We start from the raw sequence: 24,090 nt of genomic DNA on the forward strand, positions 1-24,090 counted from the left end.
AATTAAGTCGATTAAATTTGAATTAATTGCAGCTCTTAAGAGAGTTGGAGAGCAAAGAAATCTGTCTGATTTAAAATGCAAGAAACAAAAGAGCATTTTAAGAAATTGCATGCTATTTTGATTTGACTTGATCTTTTGTTGTATAGAAAGAGGCATTACAGCATATGACCGCACATTATGCCATTACATGTTTTGGTGTGATGTGATTTGTTAATAAAATAAAATAAATCATAGAATCATTCAGTGTATAATACCATCCTGGAGTTCAGTTTACTGTCCTTGTAAACATCTACTTAGTCCGTTTACTCTTGTAATCCAAAATTTATTTTTGTCCTGTGTAAATTCACGTCAGTTTTTATATGGCTACCCTAGTGAAAAATAAACATACTAAAATGTGTTTTAAATATATTTATTTAAAGCTAAGTATACTACAAATAAAACATTTATGATGCCTGTAAATAACTACAAGGCCATTGGCAGATCGTGTGGACGATCAGCTTAATGTAAGTGACAGTCTCAGAACTGCATAAATCTTCAAAATGAAACAGTGTGCTGCGTTTTAGATATGTCTAGTCCACTCAGTCTCTCCTGAATCACAAATGAGCTCCACTTTTACAGTACATCACACATATCTTTCTGGGAAGAGAGCTGCTTGGTTATCACAGTCGAGCAGGAGGCTTCAAGGCTAAAGCGTGTGTGTAAGTGTGTGTGTACTTCAGGTGTACATACCAGCGCACATCCTGGACAGCTATTTCCATTCTCACAGTTCCTGGAGCGAGAGTGCACCCCTCCTCCACACTCTGAGCTGCACTTGGACCAGGGCGACCATGATGACCAGAAGATGGGCTGAGGGCACGACACCTTCTCATTGCAGAATCTGGTGAGCAGAAAAATGTGTTTTACCCGTATCATAAGTTTAAGTCTGGCCTGCTCCATGTTGATAAAACTCAAGAGAAATGTTTAAAGGGGTCATATTATCAGAAAAATTGCCACAGGTTTGGCAACATTGCAATTGGTTATGAGAAACTTGTGAAGTTAGCATTTTATGATATTGACATCCAACGTACACTACAGGCATCATATATAACTGCTTCAGTAGAGGGGAAGATTATCAAATTATAATGCTTTTAAATTTAACTTGCACTTAAAAGGAACTTAATAGCATTATTTTTTAATTAACATTTTGGATTAATATTTATTTTTATATTTTCTGTTTTACACTGAAAATATAAACAGATAATATATTTATACAGATATTAAATAGTTTTGGTAAAACTTTACTTAAATCTTTTATGTATAATGCATTATAAAAGTCTTAATGCATCAATTATGCCTTATAATGCACCTTATAATGTATTGTACAATATCTTGAATAATTGAAACCATCGTTAATACATTATAACATATCATTTTTCTTTATGCTTTTAAAATTTGCTTATAATTATTTACCCCAAAATATAATGTATTACAACCCATATTATCAATAATTATAATGCATTATACCCTTTTATAACCTTTTATAATGCACTGTGCATAAAGGCTTTAAGTGATTTTTTAATATATCTTTTATTTCAAGTAACGTACAATTTATTTATTCTAAACAAAAACAACGTTAATTTTTTTATTATTAAGGTTTTCATTTTACATTTCTGTTTTAGTTAACTATATAACGCTGACTTATAAGCAGACAGCAAACACAAAAAAATGTCTTGCATAAATGTAAATAAATGAATCTATAAATAATAAATTCTAAATTCTTCTTGCATAAATCTATTCATCACCCAGAATTATCATATGGCTTCAGAAAACTTGGAATAAATTCATATGGCTTACTTTTATAGTGTTTTTGTGCTTGGTCAGCCCGTGGTATTATGAACTTTTATTAAAAATATAGTTTGGAGCAACTGAGAAAATAATGTCAGACTTTTCATTTTGGAGCGAACTATTCCTCTAAGGCACAAGAGCAAATAAAAGCACATTTAATTATAAGGATCACTGAGTAAAAATGGTAATATAAATCTAAATAATGACTCAGGGGTCCATTTAAAAAAACATGTATGATATGACCGCTTTTAAAAGAAACCGACTAAGAAAGATTAATCTTTCCAATGCAAAAGTGAGTCAAATATAATTTGAGGCTCCTTAATTACATTACCTAATCTTTATTGAATAACTGATGAATATCTAAATATAATTATGATATGTTTCAGGTCTTGGTTTTTACATTTAGATGTGCAAGAAATAGAAACTCTCTTCTTACCTCTGTTCTCTGCTTTGCCCCACACACACTCGGCCGCCATGCCTGGGTGAAGGGTTGTTACAGGATCGCTGGCGGACTTCAAACCCAATCTCACAGCTTGTGCTGCACTGGCCCCAGGACGACCAGGGTGTCCAACCTCCATTCCTGCAGAAAAAGGAAAGAAGGAAAAAACTGTGAGCATCAGTGAACCTTGGCAAGAAGTGATGGGTACAAGCCCATTTTCTCATTTGGGATATAGAAATACTTTTTTCTCGGCAGCACTGCTGCATTTGATAAGGCTAATATGACGTGATGGAAGAGAAAAAGGACAGGTTCGGTAAGGAATTTTGATTGGGAAACATTATCAATTTGCTAAAGTGCTCGCTTCCTGCAGCACATCTCGTGTGATGAGAGAACTGCCTCTTCTGGTAAAAACACAATTCAGTTTCAGCACCTTAGATGCTGGATGGCAGCAAATGTGGGGCGGAAAAAACAGATCGTAGAAACACTGTAACTGAATTTGAATCACTTGCCTTGAACAGTTGGACACCTCAATGGTGGGACCCTCGCAGTTTTTACCTCCACAGCGAGCGGGCGGACTGTCGCAAGCCCGTAATCGGCAAAGACACGTGCTGGTGCCTTCGCCGTCATCGTGGCTACAGGGTTGCCATGGAGCCCAGGGCCCGTATGCGCCATCTGTGGTTTGGTTCCTCAGCTGGAATAAATGAGAAAAAAACGTGTGAATTTGAAGGTTGGGTGCATGCAGAATCTCAGTCCTAGAAATAATGACCACAAAGCAGCTGCCTCAAGTGATGTTATCAATCATGCGGCATAGCACCTTTCACGCAACACAGATTTCAAAGCTGCAGTGGGAGACTGTCTGAGCGCTATGGAGACGGCGGACATGTGTCGAAACATCAGTCATGCATGAGGCAGTGAGTGAGGTGGTCTCTCTAAACGGCTGGTCCTTACCGGACAGGCAGTGATGTTCTGGAACCACTGGCTCATGTTAGAGCTGTCCTCTATGGTGGTGCAACGGCGCTGCTTTCGGTCCCAGCCACAGTAAGGGTCTCTAGCATCCAAACACATCCTAAAATAGAAATACAATAAAAAAAATAGTCCGGAAAAAGAGAACGGGAGAGAGAGAGAAAAGAAATATACATGGGCTTAGTGCATGAATAATATTGGTACACTGTAGTCAATATTAATTTCATATTAATCTCATTTATTTATAAGTGCATGTCTTATTATGTGATTAAATCCAAAGACATACAATTATTTTTGCAATCTTTAATCATACTGTAAAAATCTTTTAAAATGTTTATTCTAAAAGCATGTATTTAATCAAAAGTGACAGTAGAGACATTTATAATGTTAAAAAGATTTCCATTTGTTTTTAACTTTCTATTTATCATAGAATCATGATGAAAATGCATCAGATTTCACAAAAATTATTAAGCAACACAACTGTTTTCAAACTTGGTAATAATAAGAAATATTTCTTGAACACCAAATCAGTATATATATATATATAAACTTTTCTTCTGACATCACTCAATCCATGAAGGCTACTAGATAATGTCAAATAGCTATGCATTGTTTTGGCAAAACTTATTTTGGGAAACACTTTTCACTTTTCACGATCCAGTAAATTCTCTGAAAATACCTGGTTAAACTCAAGTTGAACATCTTTCTGCATTCTTAAATAGGTAGTGAAAGAAAAACGGGTTGCAAACAGCCATTCACATTGACTTTTAAACTGAAGAGACATCCAACATCTGCTTCCCTTGCCCAACATCGTAGATTAAAAAGCTTGCACATTAACTGACAGCAGCCCTAGGCTCTACAGTTCCCTGATACAAATCTAAACCACGCCTGGGAGAATTTCCTATCCTTTTTACAGAACTCTTGCTAAGCAACACCTCGAAATTGATTCAATATTTGTTAGCTGCTAAAAAAAGAGAGGCCTAATAAGGTGTAATTAAATCTAAACCCACTAATGAAGTCAAGCCATGAGAGCCATTTCAAGGGCCCAGGAATTTGGGGCGGTGTGTTAGTAAAGCACCAGCAGCCTCACAACCTTCCCTTTAGCTTGAAAGGCTTGCTTTTGGCACAAGTGTATCAGTTTGTTTGCGCTGGCCCTCTGGCATTCCAGCCTCAAGGTTGAGGAAACACACAGAGTGTTGATACAGTGCAGAGTGCCAAGACTGCATCCTGCCGAGAAGCGAGCTAAACCACTCCAATGCTTCAACTCTGTCAGGAACATCAAGGCAAAAGGAGCACATCATCCTTCAAAAATTTAATTTACATAGATTCTGGACGACCCTCTTGTTAAATGCCAAAAAAGTGAATGTTCTGTCATCATGTGTGCAGTGTTGTTTAAGTTCTATATGATTTCTCTTTTTCAGTGGAACTAGGCTTGTCATAACACCAAACAATCCATGTAAGCAGATACCAGTGAGATTTCATTACCAGTGATTTTTAATACCAATTTCACGAACACACACATACGTTTGTTTTCGTGAAAAGTGGGGATATCCTATATGCATAATGGTTTATATATTGTACAAACTGTATATTCTATTGCCCTTCACCAACCCTACACCTAACCCTAACATTTTTACTTTCTCAAAAAAACTAATTCTGTATGATTTATAAGCGTTTTGAAAAATGGGGACATGGGTTATGTCCTCATAAGTCACCCTCTCCTTGTAATACCTGTGTCATACCCATGTCATTATACAAAGTTGTGTCCTGATATGTCACAAAAACACACACACACGCACACACACACACACACACACGCACACACAAAACTAATAAAAAATATAATGCTTTATTTCAAAAGGTGAAATGTTATTATTAACAAATAGAGCATGGCTGTCGTTAGGCCATTTAAAAAAAAATACTAAAATGACTATTCAGTCTCCCCTCACCCCCACCCCCATAAAATGTTGTGATTCGCTCCATAAACTGCACACAAATTCGTTATCACCTCAGTTCCCTTTAAATTTCATGTGAAAACGGACTTCGATCGGCTCCTCCCAGTCTTTCAACGTGTTCTTCAATCTGCAGAACGCGGCGGCACAGAGCGAGAAACAGAGGACAAGGTGTGTGTTTATCATTAGATTGTTATAATATCTGCATATGTGTAGTTCTGTTCTTTATATTTATGTCATAAATACAGTTTATAAAATATCATAGGGGAGCAATCGGTTCCTCATCTACTGTAGCCTAAGTTTGCACTGCGTTCACCCCTCATCACACCACAGCTGTTTGCTCCAGCCAAAATGAAGCACATAGGAATGCATACTTTATAAAACGAGCATGTTGCTTTTTTATTTGAAAATGTAACTCTCAATGTAATACATATTCTAGTGCATGTGGCAAAGAGGTCTGCATACTTGAGCTAAGGAAAGAGGGTTGTACTAGAAATGTTATATACTATACAAGTATTTTATATATTACACCAGTACTTAATTTTTCCTGTCATAACAGCACTTAAGGTTGAATTAGCACATTCATGTTTGTTGAGTTCCAGGTTGTTTACCAAAGTAAACAAGCATTTTCAATTAATTATCTATAGGAGCTGAACGGCAGGCTCATGCGGGGGATGTGGGACTGACAGTAGAGCGGAACAAGCAGTGAGCATCAAAACATTTAGAAATGCTCAACTTTATGCAAAACTGCTTAAGTCATCCGGATTCAGTCCAAAGACTTTTCAGAAATGGGTGCATGCAGTGTGAATTCTGCATCCTGTCAATATGAGTATATACAAATATGCACCAATTGCATCAGACTTGAGGTGCGTGAAACAGGCCTGATTATCATCTTCTCGTTAGTCTCTGAATATAACAGGAGCTATAATGAAACAGGAATAAACAACAGTAAATTAGCTGAAGCACCCATAGCGTTATTCAGTTAGTGCACAATTGAAGACATAAATGACCCGAGCCAATTAAAAGAATGTGAGGATGGAGAGTAAAACCTCATGCACATCTAAGGCTCAATTACCCCGCATTACAGAGGGCAGAAACACAAGCCCTCAGGGCGCTGACCTGTGAGAAATACCCATTTAAACAAAAACTTTCGCAGTGATTTCATTAATTACATTGGAAAGATCCACTCCCGCGGACCAAAGTGAAAGCCAGCCGTCCATGTAATCTCTTAAGACTATGAAAATGTGCCGGCATGGAAGGAATGCTGATTTGACATTCCGGTTGCCGGTTTTACTGATGAGCTCAGGAGACATGTACACGGCCCTGGGGCACTGCCAGGACTCGGCTGCTCTCAGGACTGTGCCAGCTGACCTAGTGAAGAAAAAACCTCAATTAATGGCTTCCTAAAGGTGTTCTTTTTTTCTCCCGAGTTCTGCAACTTATACTCGATAAGGAGAGATTTTCACAGAATGACCACCGTCTCCGAAGGAAAAGAACAAGCACAGCAGAAAAACTGCCGTCTAGCCTTGCAACATGTCACACAGCTCACCTTTTTTTAAAAATAGACTGCTAGAAAAAAATAAGTTAGTGCACTTGAGGGCCAGTTCAAAGAATTGCACCTTAATCCAAGGTTCCTGTGCATGGAAGAAGTGCTAAAACAAAAGCAACACGAACTGCCATGAATCACACTGCTGTATAATTTAACATGGTTTCCTTACAGCGCACCGCTTCAGGAGCAAAGCCAGAAGACATTGCTTGTAAAATTTTAAATAGCGCAAAAAATAAAGTAACGCATAAAACAATGTGGCAAGACAATGGACAGAAGACGATCAATCTTTCTTCCTCCTTGTTGGTTTAATAGACCTTTTAAAGTCATTGGGAGGGCTGTAAAAAATACTGTCTATTTTATAGGCCTTTAAAAAAGATGAACAAAGGCAAATAGTTATTGCCATCCTTTTAATAGCAATTCATGACCTTTTCGTTGTAAACAAGGGCCGAGGTTTTATTTTTTGTGGATGCACTGTGCTCAGAATCAATAAAATAGGCTTCAGGTTTACTAGTTTTGTCACACACACATTTTTTCTTTGTTTATAAAAAACTATGTTTATCAATTAAATTCTGCATGATGTTAGATACAGTACTATTAATGCATTCCAGTGAAACGGTATTAAAAAAAAAAAAATTACAAATAAATTCCATATGACCCCACGTTTTTTTTTAGAAAGCTGCCAGAACCAAACAGGTCCTATAAATTTCAGCTTGAGAGATTTCCACACACAGCAATCACTGACAGCTTAGTGCAGACAGAGATAAGATGGTCAGATGCTTTAATGGCTTCATCTTAGGAGAAGAAAAGATGCTATTTGTCAGAAGTTCAGGACAGCAGGGTTTGAGACATATTGCCTGTCTTAATCAAGAATGGGAGAAAGCGCATGAGAAAAATGGCTTCAATTTTGGGACTCTGCCAGTGGAGAGTCAGTTAAAAGCCAGTGGTAATAAATGCTCTCACCTTCTGATTACTTTCTTTCCCTGCTTTTCCTCTCTCTGCAGCTCCTCTAGTTGCTCAAGTGCTGGGCAGCGTGCTCAAACAAGCTGCGAGCTCTCAAACCTGGTGTTTTTAGCACCCTGTTGACAAGCTGGCGGCAACAGGAGCTGTAAATTGTTTTGGGTCAGATGGGGCCTCTGAAATGAGAATTTCTTACAAGGCTTAGCCACAGGTAAAGCAGAAAATGCCTTCAGGAAATATATTTATCACCACATGAGCATGGAATTTGATGATGCTCCCATAGCAAGGCACAGTAAATTTGTGATCGGGAAAAATTTCTGATTGGGAAAAAAACATTTCGAAGTTGGAAACCGCATGAAAACTTCTTCAACAATTAAATGTAGTAAGTTACATCTATATATATTTCTCACTTTTACAGCCTGCTGCACTTTCTTAGTTCTGATTTTTAAAAAGGTGAAATTATATAAAGGTGAATTAATGCAATGATGAAATATTTTGCTGTCATAAACACAAGCACATATGGAACCTTTTTTGGCATTGTGAGGGTTGCCATGGAAACAAAGAATTTGAGGATGTGCTCAGAGTAGAATCTCAGGTTTTCAGCTGGTAATTGCGCTAATTTTAACACATCATGAATGCAGCATTACCGCAGAGACAATTGTGCTGGTGCAACCTACGGTTAAGCATACAATAGGGATGGATCACATTTCTTCACAATTCTTCCCTCCCTGCGAAGATCAAGCCAAACCAATACTTATCCTTAAATTCTGAGATCTAAGACTGTTATTAGATTAGTTTCACAATGCGTCTTTGACTTGTGCGTTATTAAATATTCCTGTTTATTAGCATGTGTTGTTATATTGGTTTGTATACATTACCATTCAAAAGATCGGGGTCAGTAAGTTTTTAAAAATATTTCTGAAAATCTCATATTTACCAAGGTTGCATTCATTCCTGTGCATTCATTCATTAATATTGTGAAACATTATTGCAACTTAAAATAACTCTTTTCTATTTGTATATATTTAAAAAAAAATGTATTCCTAAATGCATTTTATGTGTCCTTGCTTAAAAAGGTTCATTAAACAAAAAACTTTTGATTGGTACTGTGAATGAAAACTATTAAATATTTTCAGATTAATAACATTTCACTTGTGTTCATTTACTGATATGCCTTCATTATGTTTAACTAGATTTTTACTGTTTTAGTTTTTACATTAAACAATTTAAATGTACTTAAACAGTCCTGATTATAAAAATGACCCTTTTTTAAAGTAGCTTCATAGCTTATGATACAAAAAATACTTTTTAAAAACCATTAAATACAGTAACAAGGCTTAAAAATAGTCCGAAATAAACATTAAGGTCCAGCTCTACACCCCTCCATCCATAAAGCAAGAGAGGTCTAAAAACTGCAACATGTAGTGACTGCTACAGCAAAAATCCCACATAAAAGGATGTCATCATCCAAAATTACGTCCTAAATAGTGTCCAAGCATCTCTGTAGACATGGGAACATGGGTTTGCCACATCAGAAGAAGCAGGAAAGGAAAGCTGTAAAAACATATTTGTGGTTTTCTAAGTAAAGCTTGTGGTTTAGGTTGTTTGCTGTATGCTCTGTTTGCTACAGATGTTTGTAACCTCAAACCCACATTCTTAACAGCGCTCCAAGACTTCATCATCTCATCATCTACACATCATCACAACTGTCAGCTAACTGCGCTGCTGTCTCTGATTAGGCTGCTGAATGTAAAATACTTCACCAATAACAGAACTAAGTCAGGGAAGACGCCATCAATTAATTTGATGAAAATTAAGCTGTAAGAAGCTGTCATGATCGCAGGTCATGTTGTATTTTCCAAAGTTCTTTGTTCCTTAAAAAACCTTTGGAAGACTGTGTGTTGTTGGCTGAATCAGGGACAAGTGAACCCAAAGACAGACTATTTATTCTTACTTCCAAAAGACCAATTAGTCAAGCAGTCGTTTTTTAGTCAAGTGCCGTTTTCACATCCTTACTTTAAGGTCCATTGCCACATATGTGTAAATGGTGAATATCAGGAGTACCTTTATCCCACCCACACCACCAATGCTCAGCATTTAGCCGTCACTGGAAGTCTCGCTATGAACTCAGCCCATCAGCTTCCACATTGGTTTCGTCCTTGATTAGGAATTGCATTCTTTAAGATTATCGATCTGGCCCAGCCGGTTGGTCGCTTTAGATCCCATCAAACAATCAGCTGGCTGATCAGAGTAAATTAGTTTTCCAAATCATGGGCGAGAGTCTAAGGCCCACGAACATGAGCAGAAGAGAGAGTTTCGAGGAATCAAGCTTAATTATTGCACTGCTTTCAAGCCAGAGCCACCAACAGTGTTGATTAATTCATTAATAAACACTTCTCCAAAGGCAAGACCAGCAAGGCTTCGGGAGCATTCTCTTTGTTTCTTTTCATCTGTAAAGGAAAATAGCGGCACAAGGGCAGCAACTGTGAACATAAGCTGAATGATTTTAAAGTAATTATACACCGAGCCATTATATTTTGAAAGCCTGCTATTCTTGCTATTCTGTTTTGTTTGCATTGATTTGATTTGTTTCCTTGCAACAAGGGCAACCCAGAATTTGTCTCTCACATCACCGATGCAATCTTACATGCCTTATTTGCATTTGACCTACAGTAACTTTCTTTAGATTGCTTTGGTCCAAAAACAACTTGCTAAACATCATTGTGCCTGGTGCTACAATAAGGGGTGTCAATATAAAACCTTGAAAAAAGAAAAAAAAAAGTACCATAAAATCATCAGATTTACATTTGGAGTATAAGGCATTGTTAGACAAATTGTTGCCACTACTTGACAGATATCAGAGAATCATTGTGACATGTTTCTGTGACAGTTCTAGGCTCTGAAAAAGCTAAAAGAAAAATCTCTTTCTTCTGAGGAACACAAAATAAGAAATTACGAAGACTGGGTTGCTTATTACAAAAAAAGACATTTTGTGCTCCATGAAAGAAAGAAATAATGGCCAAAGGTTTATTTTTTCATGAACAACTATTGCATCAAATGTTGGTATGGTATATTTACTATAAACATTTATATATACATACATATATATATATATATATATATATATATATATATATATATATATATATATATATATATATATATATATATATATATATATATATATATATATATATCAACATTGTGCTGTTACATGCTAATATATTTAATAAAATTTTAAATAAATATAAATAATTGCCTATTCTATGCTAAATGTGTTGGGTTGTTTTTGAAATACACTTTAAATATATCATTGATATACAATCGCTATATTGCCCAACAAAAATGTGCTCTGTATTAAAACATCACGGCATTGTAAACACAAGTATGACTTTGTAAATACACTTTAAGTCAATGTGTTTTGTGAAAAGCGTTATACAAATAAATATGGTTTGACATCCAACACTCCATAATATAATCAACAGTCTCTAGAAGCAGCTATCCCCCTTATCCTCCATAACATGATTATTCGTTTCAGTCAAAGCTCAAAAAGAGGAAGCTGACTGGTACAGGAGGAAATGAATAAAAACCTCTTGACTCTTGAGCGCAGCTCATATGCAGTCATCTCACACCACTATGAAGTTTCATATAAGTGTACAGCATTAATGAAATGTCAAAGCTGCGATGCTGTATTGTGTTTGAAGGTGAATGTGCTCAGGATGTGGCAGAAATCAAAAGGAAATTAGGGATTAAGGATTAAGGACTCTCTTTTCTGGCCTGCCCTTGGAACCCAACGTGATTGTTCCTCCCTGCTGGGTTTCAAATAGAGCTAGCAAAGTTCGCTTCCGCTCCATCTCTCACATCTCACCTACACCTTGCTTAGTATTCAACACCCTCAGCCTTCACCACATAGCCTGTGTTTCTGTGCATGAGAGAGAGCGTGCACACATATTGAGAAGTGAAATCAAAGTGCTGACTAATCACCAGCTTGCAGTCAAATTTGCCCTCACAGAAAACCATTCACTCAAGAAGGCACCCTTGCTCTTTGCTTTGAACCTTCCTAGCTTCCTTTACCTCTCCTTTATTCATCCAAACCCACACTCGATCTTTCACCTTCATGCACGGCATGCAAAGAGAGAGCGGACAGAGCGCTCTATGTGCTCCTCTGGCAAATTGAGCCTGACTGTTGTCCCCACCCTGCATTTGGAGTGGGAAGTTGATGGAAAGCCTTGATAGAATACACACGGGCTGTCAAACGGCGCTCCTCTTACTGCTTCAGTCACCCGTGAGGGGGAATTTCTTTTCCAATGACAGATCAAGGGTATAATTCCACAGAGGTGGGTAACAAGAGCTTTTACCTGTGTGAAAGGAGCCATTCATGTAAATCAACCTGGGTCTGCTGTCACCCAACACCTTCAGTCTAATGAGAAAGCATTTATTGTCCCTGAAATCTAAAAGGCCCAAAATGCATGCATCAAGTTGTTTAAATACTAAGAAATACAACCATAATGGTTGACTAGAAGCTGACTGGTTTATCCTGGTATATAGACACACATTTTAATATTCATTTTATTAAGAATATCAAAATAAGTAAATATTTATTGATATTAATAATTATTTAATTTAATCATTTGAATTTAAATCAAATTAAAGCATAAAAAAGTATGTTCTTTGCTAAATACTTGCATACTTCATACTTGAATGAATGTTCAAATACATTTGTTTAAATGCATTCAGACCTATGTATTTGGGCAATGTGTTTCACCATGAGCGTAGTGTCTTCAAGATCAATCTGCAATCTGTTCCATTCTGTCGCTGTTTAGCTGTTTTTGAACCTAAAAGCGCACTTTATGTCAGCGTCACCCTAAGAATTTATTTAATCAGGTCATCAATGAGTCTAAAACCAGAATAAATATTCAAATCATCGTTAAGGCTAAATAATCGGACAAATCAGCAACCAGTCCATTTTGAAAATAGGTAGTTTCACACTTCCTGCATATGTAATATATATTGCCTGATTATTTTAGATGAATGAATGATGACATAAATGAAGTCTTTGATTGTAAAAGGGGTCACGAACTGAGAGATCAAAATTACCTTGATCTTTTGGAATCTAAAAGGTCATTGTACTATAAAAACAACTTACTTTCTCGTAAGTTTAAAAACAGCTCATATTGAAGCTAGTCTGCAAAAACAACAGGTTGTGAAATGTTCCACTTTATGATGTAATAGTGTGGCTAAACGCCACCTCCGCAGAAAAAGATTAATGCCTGCTTCCACAGCACTGCCTGCTAAGCCCCGCCCACTGATTCACGCATGTAGTGTAAATAACGAGAAAGGCAATGTGGGTCTACACAGAAATCAAATGATACCGATGGCTCTGAAGACAACGAGACTTTGTGCAATACAATTGTCTTTGCATTGCCTTCCTTCTGATCCTAACATTAGGAAAGAGTGGATGAACTTTATTTTTAATTAAGTTCCAGACTGCATCGGTTAAGAACTTGGTCCTTTGTTTACTTTATTTTACCGTGTATACGTTCACAAACAAGGCGCAATTCAACATTGGATTTTCAGAAAGATTGAAACTTAAAGACAATGCTGTACTGAATATATTGGCTCTGTTATTACAGATTGTTTGATATGTAGGTAGTATTTATGCATTTTAAACCTAACTCAGAGCAGTGTCCATCTGTGAAGGCCGTAGGCTGTCAAACATACACAAGTGTTAGCCAATCATAGCAGTGGCGTTTACTTCCGAATCTACAATCCACCATGCCTGTTCAAACAGAGCGTTTTGATGAGGGGTTTAAAATGATGACAGAAAATAGCCTACTACTTCTAAATTATGTTTTTTTTTTCATGTAAAAATCTTGATAACATAATAAGGGGACAGTACAAAATAATAAAAAAGGCAGTTCATGACCCCATTAAAGCTGTTTGCTGCACAAAACAATCAGAAGAGACACGGCACTCACAATTCTGTTTTGTAGCTGGAGCACCTCGCCAGAGGGATCTTCAGCACTTTGTCATTCAGGCCCACAAAAAGAGTCCTGTCGCCATGGAGAATCTGAAGGCTCAGGATTGGCTCCCGCAGACCAGGAGGGAAGAGCTGCATCTCCTCCAAGTAGCAACCTTGCAGGCTCTTATTAGTGGTTGCCAGGGCCTTGAGAATAGTTCCATACTCTGATAAGTCAGAACAGAAGGCAAAGCATAATTACACAAGACTGCATAACTAATGCTAACCAATACTATTTATAAAATGATCTGATGTTTACATTTTTGCAGTCATGTGATTTAAAAGGTTTTTGTGCAAAAGCAAAGTACAGAACTGAAGTGATTAAATTTGACTTCGACAAGTTACCTGTGCCTATGTACATGACGTGGTGCAAAGTATCCTGCCCCTGTACAATGTCAACAACCAATTTAGAGAACCGCACGTCATCCTGCCAAACCAGCGGGTCCACAGAAACGGGCTGAACCACGTCATTCATGAGGTAGAGCCGCTGGGCGTCCTGCAGACTGCGTTCAGTCAGTCCTTCATTAGGCCCTTCTTCCTCTATGGTCCCACACTGGGAAGTGTCATTAGGGTTAGACTCATTAGTTAGTGTAGAGGTCAAGCAGGGCAGTGGCAATATAAACTCACCAAAAAAAAAAAAAAAAAAAAACTTTCAAACTTCTCACCATGTCATTTTATAGGAAAGTAGACAATAACTGTGAATTACGATGCATGCAGGTACACCCAGCTGGTATTGAGCAATTACTCTCACAGTGCCAGGTTGATAGAATTTATCTGTTGGCTGTTTGTTTCAGACACACACACACACACAAAGAACAAAATGTAAAAGACATTCAGAGGGAATGATGCACCTGGAAATTAGGGATTGGGTTCGGGGTGGGCAGCCACGTGGAACGAGGGTTCTCCTGGGAGCGAAAGGGCCCGTTGAAAGCCTGCGTGACTGCGCTGAGGTTGTATGCGCAAACTGCAGAGGCAGCAATGCTGTTCCTGGATCACAAAAAAAGAAAGATGATTACAATTTAGTACTTTGAAAACATGCAATGAGTTATTATATATAATATAAATAGATATATAAATACTGGTGATCTAGTTTCAGGTAAATACTGTATATGTGTGCTCTTGTTTTTGTGACATATCAGGACACAACTTTGTATAATGACATGGGTATGACACAGGTATTACAAGGAGAGGGTGACTTATGAGGACATAACCCATGTCCCTATTTTTCAAAGTGCTTATAAATCATAGAGAATGTTTTTTTTTTTTTTTGAGAAAGTAAAAATGCACAAAGTTTCCTTTGAGGGTTAGGGTTAGGTGTAGGGTTGGTGAAGGGCGATAGAATATACAGTTTATACAGCATAAAAACTATTACACCTATGGGATGTCCCCACTTTTCACAAAAACAAACGTGTGTGTGTGTGTGTGTGTGTGGTGTTTGTATTTTGTGCACAATTATACAAATCCATAATCTTGAGACAAACATAAAAGTTCATAATCGGTTCAGCCAGGCTGATCTTGTCAGCTTCTTCTGGCATGAAACATTCTCAAATGCATTGGGACTTAATTAACTCCATTGATTTGAGTGACAGGTGGCCCAGAGACCCAAGTAAGCTGTCAGGAGCAGAGATGAGCTCAACAGTGAATGGATTGGGTGGTTATTCTTGTTACCAGACTCACACTGAATTTTGTACAGATGACAGTGCAATTTCAGAAGCCGTTGAAGTGACAAAGAAAGAACAGTGTTTTTTTCCTGTTACCCTGAGAAATGTCCCCTGATCTTTCAGTATGCCCAGAGTTTAGAGAGATGCCAGAAGCCCTTAGGGACTGAAGCTATTATAGTCACAGCAGTTAACTATGAAGGTTACAGTGGATTATATAGATATTTAGATGTCACAAGTTAAAAAAAATAAATAGCATGGGATCATTAGAGGTCAACCAGGAGGATCACAGATTCATTGTTGTGTGCTGTTGAGACCGCACATAAATGAACAGCAATAATTGTGGTGGTAACACCGAAGCCACAGACAGATGGGCCCACGAGGAGAGCTCCAGCAGGGGGACTCGGCCTGCCAGAAGCTGGTGTCTGGCTCGGGCTCTTGTTATGTGGCCTGTTGAGGCATGGACTTGAAGATTCAAGCCTGGTTCTGCAGCTCGACCCTGGGGACTACATATGAGGGGTTTGACATGGAAAGTTAGCATGGCCAAATGAGAGGTTCTTGGCAGTGTAGCTCAAAAAGCTGATGTGCAGATGAAACATGGGCTATAAACCGGTCAGCCCTAGGATGCGAGGACAGAGCAGGCTCTGACAGGACAGCCAATTATCTCAAGCTATTTCTCCTTTCATTCTAGCATTCAAAAGCAAGACTCTGAAACTTTGTTATGAGAAACTAAAAGAGTTTTATTTTTGAGAATTTACGTCTAAAATGAATCATTATTATAATAATTCCTTACATCTATATAGCGCTTTTATAAGCACTCAAAGCACTTTACATGGTCAGGGGGTATCTCCTAATCCACCACCAGACTGAGATGAAGAAAAGCATTAGTGAGCTGCTTCTCTGCTGACTGCCTACACTATATAGGCAGCAACTTCTACATTCTACAACCAGAATAACTCAAACTGGCTAGTTGTCTTCCACATCATGTAGTGCAATCTTCCAATGATCCAGTTGTTTCTTATTCAGTCACTGTAAGTCTAGTTCACACCAAGGACGATAACTGTAAGAATAACAACGTTTTAATAATCACTCTAATTCCTTTAGAATAGAGATAACTACACCTGTCATTCAAATTACAATTCAGCTTCTTTTGGGATGTAACCAATTCAATTCAAATTCATAGTAAAATCTTTAATTGAAAGTGAACCAAATCTGCTTCAGTTCAGAATTTTGTAAAACACTTGTGACTTTGGTAAGGTTGACATTAGTCATAGTACAAATATTTTTCTCCAAAACACGTTGGCCACAATTATTAGCACCCCTAGAAATTCTTATGAATAAAATAGCTATGAAGCATATTCCCATGACTCCCTGGAATTTACATTTTTGCCGGAATATAAAAAGGAGGTAACACAAAGGCCAAATTTCCTTAATCATCTATAGCAATAAGTAAAACCAAAGAATATACTTCTATATAGATGTGCAGCAGAAGATTGTTGAGCTTCACAAAATGTGGTTGTATTTGCTAAATCATTGAAAATTCCCATTTCCACCATTTGTGATTTATTTTGAAGGAAAGGATATACAATGCAGATTTAACCTTCTTTGCTCATGTGTACCAAGGAGGCTAATCATTCTGACCTCAACTGTATGTTGCCAATGTGCAAACATAGCCTAGTGCAGTAGCATTATATGCTTGGCTGAGACTTCATTGAAAGAACAACCCAATCTGTGCATTGTACTGTGATGTATACGAAAGTGTATTACTGCAGGAAACATAAGATATATTGCCCAAGAATGTTCATGGTTAAGTAAGACATGTCTTCGACTGTCTCAAAGTGGCCATTGTGAAATTCTGTTCGTCCACATGAACATCTTGTGTCTAGGGACATTGTGTGCTGAAGTTGATGTGCTAGATTTGAACCTTGCTCATATGATAAGTTTATCTGATTACATAATGAAGTTAGTTATGCTTATTCAGCTTGTATTTTCCAGACGGTCTATTGTTTCTCTTCTGCAAAAATACTGTATACCGTATATATGCGCCACCCAATGCACAAAAAGTTGAGCTTAGAATGAACTGCACCACTCGTGTGTATCATTCTCAGAATTTATATTTGTGATCTTGAAGGCAAGAATATACAATTTATTCTTACAACTAGTCAGAATGTAACTAAAATGAGGAGCTAACAATTACCTTTTGTACAACATCAAATGCAGTGTATGCATGTTTGAGCAAGGTTTATAATATACATACATAAAAATGCATAAATGCATTGTCTGGTCAAATGATGCATGCCTCAGCTAAGTCATGGTGGCGTTTATTGCATTTGTGCTTGTGCAGATGTGACTTGCAGACAGATGATGATGCAGTTTTAAAGGCTGTTGAGGTGTGTAAAAGTAAAGTACAGAGTTTGGTCCTATAACCCTTTGGAAAGTCACCTACTCTAGCAAATCCCATGACACGCTCAGTATAACAAGCAACATATGGGAATGAAGTCTTCTCACTGTGAGAGCAGATGACTTCGGAGCTTTCCAAGCGACACGTACAGTAGATCACATGCTTGTTTAGATGAAGTCATGTTGAGTTATGATGACAGAATAGACAATATGTCAAAAAGCACAGGGTCATTTGAGGTCATCTGAGAGGTCCATAAAGTTGATTTAGACATAAAGTAGGACAGCACTCAAGGGGGAAAAGGTGAGAAAAAAGAAAATACATTACTTCAGTGTTTCAACTTCAGTGAATACCTGCATCGCAGCAAAAAAGACAAAGAGCCAACTCAGCAACCTTCCACAGCCAGGACTGAGGCAAGATTATTAATAAATATTTTTACAGCATAACAATATCTGCCCTTGTGGAAAAACGTGCACTGAAGCATTTGTTCATAAAGATTAATAATAATCATATAGTTCATCTGCGTGTATGTAATTTATAATTTTTTAACCATACATAGCAACTTTAATGCCAATAATGTAGTATTTATGAAAAACTTCTGGAAACTTCTTCAGAATATTCTATAGCACTTTTACATTTAAATGCAATACATATTTATATCAAATATAATTATTCAATATTTATATTATGTTACATATTTAAAATTAAGTATATTATAAAAAAATTATGGTAGCACTTTATTTTACAGTCCTGTTCCTCATGTACATACTATGTACTTATTATAGTAATTAGGTGCTAACCCTGAACCTACCCCTAAACCTAACCCTACCCCATTGTAGTTACCTTGTATTACCAGAACTTTCTTAGATAAATACACTGTAAGTACACTATAAGTACACGTACTGTAAAATAAAGTGCAACCAAAATTATTTTAATGTATGCTGTTTGGTGTACCGATTTTACAATGCTGTAGTAAAACACACCGATGAAAAACAACAGAAAGCAGAAAGCCTTAATATCATCACCTCCATACATCTACATGAACGAAATATGGATGGAATAAACTTGAAGCGAAGATTCCTGCTATGGGGTACAAAAAAACTAATTTCAAGGTGGATTTTGTCATGCTGCATCACAGCGAGCGAAGAGATGAACTTGGCTGTTATTCTGTATTTGTTGTAATTCAGGCATGAAAGTGTGTGCATTCGTGATAGAAGTATTCATTCACACCCACAGATCTGTTTTCCAGAGGGGTTGTCTGTCATCACATTAACTGCCAAAAGTGCTGTTCCACCCAGTTAACCTGCAGGTGATTGACAGAAATGAGGATGATAACTATTCCTTCAAAAAGATAATTAAAAAGGTAGAAAATAAAAAAGAAACTTTCCTTCTTAATCATACCAAAATGTAAGGACATGGGGAAGATGTCCAATTATATTGCAAAATATTCCTAGAAAGGGTCATCGAAAGCAAATAAATGAATCCTACTTTTAGTTAAAGGGATACTCCACCCCAAAATGAAAATTTTGTTATTAATCACTCACACCCATGTCTTTCATACTCGTAAAAGCTTCATAAAAGTTTGTCTTCGGAACACAATTTAAGATATTTTGGATGAAAACCAGGAGGATTGTGACTGTCCCAATGATTGTCAAGTAAAGTACACTGTCAGGGTCCAGAAAAGTATTAAAGACATCATCAGAATAGTCCATCTGCCACGTTATGAAGCGACGAGAATACTTTTTGTATGTGAAGTAAACAAAAATAACATGTCTTTCCACATTACTGTAATCAAAGCTTAAATACATGTAGAAAACATATCCTTGTGACGCAGCTGATGCAAAATAATGTATGCAGTTTGTGTCTATTGGATATTCTACAAAATGTCACTTTGGTGATGTGGAGAGACACAGAGGAGACAAATTGTTGAATAAAGTAATTATTTTTGTTTTCTTCGCATACAAAAAGTATTCTCGTCGCTTCATAAGGTTATGGTTGAACCACTGATGGCAGATGGACTATTCTGACTATGTCTTACATACTCGTCTGGACCTTGACATTATAATTTACTGGGCAGTCAATGGGAGAGTCACAAGCCTCCCAGTTTTCATCCAAAATATCTTACATTGTGTTCCAAAGATGAACAAAGCTTTTATGGGTTTGGAACGACGTTGGGGTAAGTGATTAATGAAAAAAAAAATCATTTTGGGTTGGAGTATCCCTTTAAATAGGATAAAAAAAGACTGCAGAGTGATAAGTGGAACATGAAACTAGCAAATTATTTGACCAAATGCAGTGACTGACCAATCTGAATCAAGAGAGCCATGTAGTAAGTTTTATAAAAGCACTAAAAGAAAGAAAAACAGTGATTTTGGCCATTGCAGAAAACCAATTTACAAAAATTACGGAAAATCTTTACAAAGTGCAAGCACTCATGACTTATTGCTTTTATAAAATGCAGAAACAGCAATTGAATGAAACATTCTAATGTTCAAGTTAAATTTATGAAAAATAATAATCATAAAACAGCCAAGAAGCCCATGCCAAACACTGAAAAGAGTTAATAGAGTTAATTCCATTACTTAAGTTGCTTTTTACAATACATCTAATATAGCTGATACCGTCTGTAAACTCAGTATGAGGACATATACTGCTTTGACACCTTCAGCTTAATGAAAGTATGCAGTCATGCTGCCAATACCTTGGGACAAACTACTAGCAACACTTTCAGGCATTTTTTGGCTGCTCTCTTGCGTTCTCTCTCACTCCGCTCCTCCTTTGCCCACCCTACCTGTTTTGCAGCCCCAAACCCCAGGGAGCATTGCTTAAGGTGTTCAATTTACCACACAGATGGGGACTCTGTTGTTCTGATTGCATTACCATATTCCGTTCCTACTGGGGCAGTGAGTGAAAGGGGACAGGAAAAAAAAAAAAAAAAAAGAAACAGAGAGATAAAATGAGTGAGAACGAGAGAGACATAGGGGGAAATATAGGAAAGGAGAGCAAGAGAAGGAGAGTCTTGAGATTTATATACTGCCATACTACTTGCTATTTGAAATGATGTTTTTAGCATGCATACTGTCAAGTAGTGATAAAAAGTGATTGATAAAAAATGTTGGCTCACCACTAGCGGACATACAGCATATTTTCTGGAATATCTCTACAAAAATGTTGCTTTCCATTTATTTAATCGAATGTAATGCATAAGTGATTCATCCTATAGGACAGAATCTCCAAGAGGTGTTGGGTCGAAGTGATTTTGTTGCATACTGCATGCTGAATCAAATACATGAAGTTATATGCAGTAAACAGCAGGAAGTATATTTTCCAAGAGCAGGGCAAGATACTGTATGAATATAACGCGGAAGTAGCACTTGGTGATGATCTATTAAGAAAATGCTGTGACAGCTATTATTAGCCGTTAATTCCTAATGTTATTAAATTCATATTCTTAGCAAATGCTTTGTTAGCAAAATGACTTGCAATTAAAGGCAAAGATATACTTGTTAATCTAGTGCTAATTTGTAGTGCTAAGTTGTAACAGAGTTGGATGTGGTCTAGCATATTCCTGTACTACTCTCTAAGGCCTTCTCACATTTCTTGAAAAGACAGAAACAGACTTAGGGCCAGTTTTAATAACTGCTTGCCAGCGCAAACCATCTTTTGGCATTAAAATAGTACTGTCAGGATTTACTAATACACAGTGACGAACTAGTGCTGATAAGACGAGGACAAAGTTATTTTTACACCTTACCTGCAATTGTTGCTACTAGGAGAAGGTACCAAAGAGAATATCGGCACTGTTTTGTGCTAATTTTTATTAAAAAATAATAAATAAATTTATTAAAACTGATCCATAACCTGTTTACTTAAGGTGCAATTCAAATTGTTCATCTTGACAAAATATGTCCACAAAACATGGGTTTCTTAAACATTCACATGTATATATGAACAAAATATATCCATCAAAATAAGTTTACAATTTTTACACCAGTATTAGCAGTGCCAGAACACAAGGCATATCTGCTGTACAGGTGCCAGCATATGCATTTAACATGTATGTACAGTATATTGCAGACATTGTGTTTGATAACTTGACTTACACGTTGGTGGTGAAGATGCCATAGATGAGATCCTGTTCGGGCAGGTAGAAGGTGCTCTGTAGTTCATTGTAGTAGAACGGGATCTCTCCCGACCGTGAGCAGTTAAGTCGGGCCTTTGTGAAGGTGGTCCACGTGTCTTCCAGCAAGAAGCGACCTCCTATGTCGTTCTTACACACCCGCGCCACCCGCGAGTACACCGTCTTACCGCAGTCGTGTTCCACAGCGTTTTCCCTCAAGAAGAAGAAGGTGAAAAGACCCACATCATAAGCCGAGATGAAGTGAGGCTCTAAAGAAGAAGGAAAAAAAGCGTGGCTAAATACCTTACAGGCACAAAAAGCATTTCAAATGGGTACGTCTACAGCAGGACTCTCAGTAATGCAGCATAAAGTGGTTTAAATGCCAAAACAAGGACTTTACTTCCATAGAACAGTGGCCTGAATACCTGTTCCACTCTTTCTTAATATCTGCTTACGCTTGCCTAGGACTGGAGCAGAAATCTGTGTGCATTTGACATGCAAAAATTATTCAGAATATAAAAAGCTGTCCGATTGGTCCAGGTGGCACTGGTCTGGATTGCATTAGTCGGAGTTAATATCGCACACTCTGAATAATGTCTTACCCCCAAGGCCTGTTTATTCCCCAGCCCATCTAGTAACGCATGCCACAGATATTCACCTGTAAACAGGCATGACTATAATCACTGCTGGGGCCATCCCAGCAGTTTATGAGAATGAGATTACTGTGATGCTGTGAAGCCCAGGAGAGGCATCAATAGCCATAACTGCTTTTGATTCAATTTTAAATATAATAAATACCAAATCTCAGAGGACACAGACTCAGAAACAGCCCAGAGAAGTATTTGCATACAATTCTGCAAACGATATTGCTCCAAAAACTAAGTGCAGCAGAATTACGTGGTCAAACTGGACTGGAACTTTGTGCACTGTAATGTGCTGGTCCAAAAATCACAGTAATACAACATCAGCGTAGCCCATTATGAATTTGTGCTATATTCAGTGCTTTCATCTGAAACCAGAGAAAAGCTTTTTAGAGACAAACAGGCAGAACAGTATTTGTTCTTCACTGATAAAAAACACTAAATTCTATTTTATTTTAGGCTCATGTCTTGCTTTTTAGTGAGCAGTGTAAATACTCCTGTGTATAAATTAGTACCATGGTATATATAAAATAAAATGGTATTACTGCTTGATCCAGTCACTGTACCATGGTGGGTAAATGAATGTTGGTTGGTTGCTGTTGTTTTTTTTTACTGTATCATAAAAAGACTAAGGCAGTATCATGGTCCTTTGAAGCACCATGGAAATACAGTGATATGTTTACACTTCTGTGTAAGTCTGGGGTCAACAAAAGTTTAAATTGATTTTATTTATCTTTTTATTTTATTTTTTTAGTTTAAACAAATTCATATTAAATTGACAGCAAAGACTTTTTAGAAATTATTTCAAATAAATACTATTCATCAAAGAATCCTGAAAAAGTATCACAGTTTCCATAAAATATTAAGCAGCACAACTGTTTTCAACATTGATAATGAGAAGAAATGTTTCATAAGCGCCAAATCAGTACATCAGAATGACTATTAGTTTTACTGTATAATCAATAAAATAAATTCAGCCTTAGATAGTATAACATGACATTTTTACTGACCCAAACTTTTGAACATTACTGTATTTAATACCATGGTACTAACATCCGATTCAATCCATCTATTTTAAACATGAATAAATGATGACTGTTTATGAATTTCTACTGACAAAAAGTAACAAAAAATATGATGGCATTATTATATTTTCAATATATAATCATGCTAGTATATATATCATGCAGCTTTTTGGACCATTTAGAGTAGTCTCATGCTTATTTGGTTGGCATTGTAAGTATCTGATATCAGGAAATACACTAGTACATAAATATTTATCATAGACTACAGTACAGAAGATATATGTCACCATCTCACTGTACCATGGTACATTTTGCAATCAGTGAACCTTAGAAAAGTAAAAAAATAAAAAATTATTCTGCTTTCAGTTTCAATGAGACATCATAACTACACTTTTACACAGATCAAGGTAAAGAAAGTGAATCTCAATACAGACCCATTCAACATCAGAACAATTACTACCCAGTGACTGCAGGAATTCATCAGGTCTTTTGCTAAGCTAAAAACAGGCAGGGTGTGAGTGTGCTGATTTGTGAGGGACTGAACA

The 24,090-nt window shown here is 37.0% G+C and overlaps 1 protein-coding gene across 4 annotated transcripts in view; it reads right to left on the reverse strand.

Moving 5' to 3' along the window:
* LOC127965342 (semaphorin-5B) overlaps window positions 1-24,090 on the reverse strand; it is a 126,492-nt gene that overhangs the window by 18,772 nt on the left and 83,630 nt on the right. For all 4 annotated transcript variants that reach the window (XR_008155286.1, XM_052566114.1, XM_052566113.1 and 1 more), the window contains exons 9-16: window positions 21,863-22,148; window positions 14,555-14,690; window positions 14,049-14,256; window positions 13,663-13,870; window positions 3,212-3,329; window positions 2,773-2,954; window positions 2,261-2,404; window positions 730-877 (exon numbers count right to left, since the gene is read on the reverse strand). Coding sequence is in view for 3 of the 4 variants with exons in the window: in XM_052566114.1 (XP_052422074.1) it covers window positions 730-877; window positions 2,261-2,404; window positions 2,773-2,954; window positions 3,212-3,329; window positions 13,663-13,870; window positions 14,049-14,256; window positions 14,555-14,690; window positions 21,863-22,148 (1,430 nt within the window). In the remaining variant the exon portion in view is untranslated. The remainder of the gene's footprint in view (window positions 1-729; window positions 878-2,260; window positions 2,405-2,772; window positions 2,955-3,211; window positions 3,330-13,662; window positions 13,871-14,048; window positions 14,257-14,554; window positions 14,691-21,862; window positions 22,149-24,090) is intronic.

The sequence above is a fragment of the Carassius gibelio genome, chromosome B9 (assembly GCF_023724105.1).
Source record: "Carassius gibelio isolate Cgi1373 ecotype wild population from Czech Republic chromosome B9, carGib1.2-hapl.c, whole genome shotgun sequence".
Lineage (NCBI taxonomy): Eukaryota > Metazoa > Chordata > Actinopteri > Cypriniformes > Cyprinidae > Carassius > Carassius gibelio.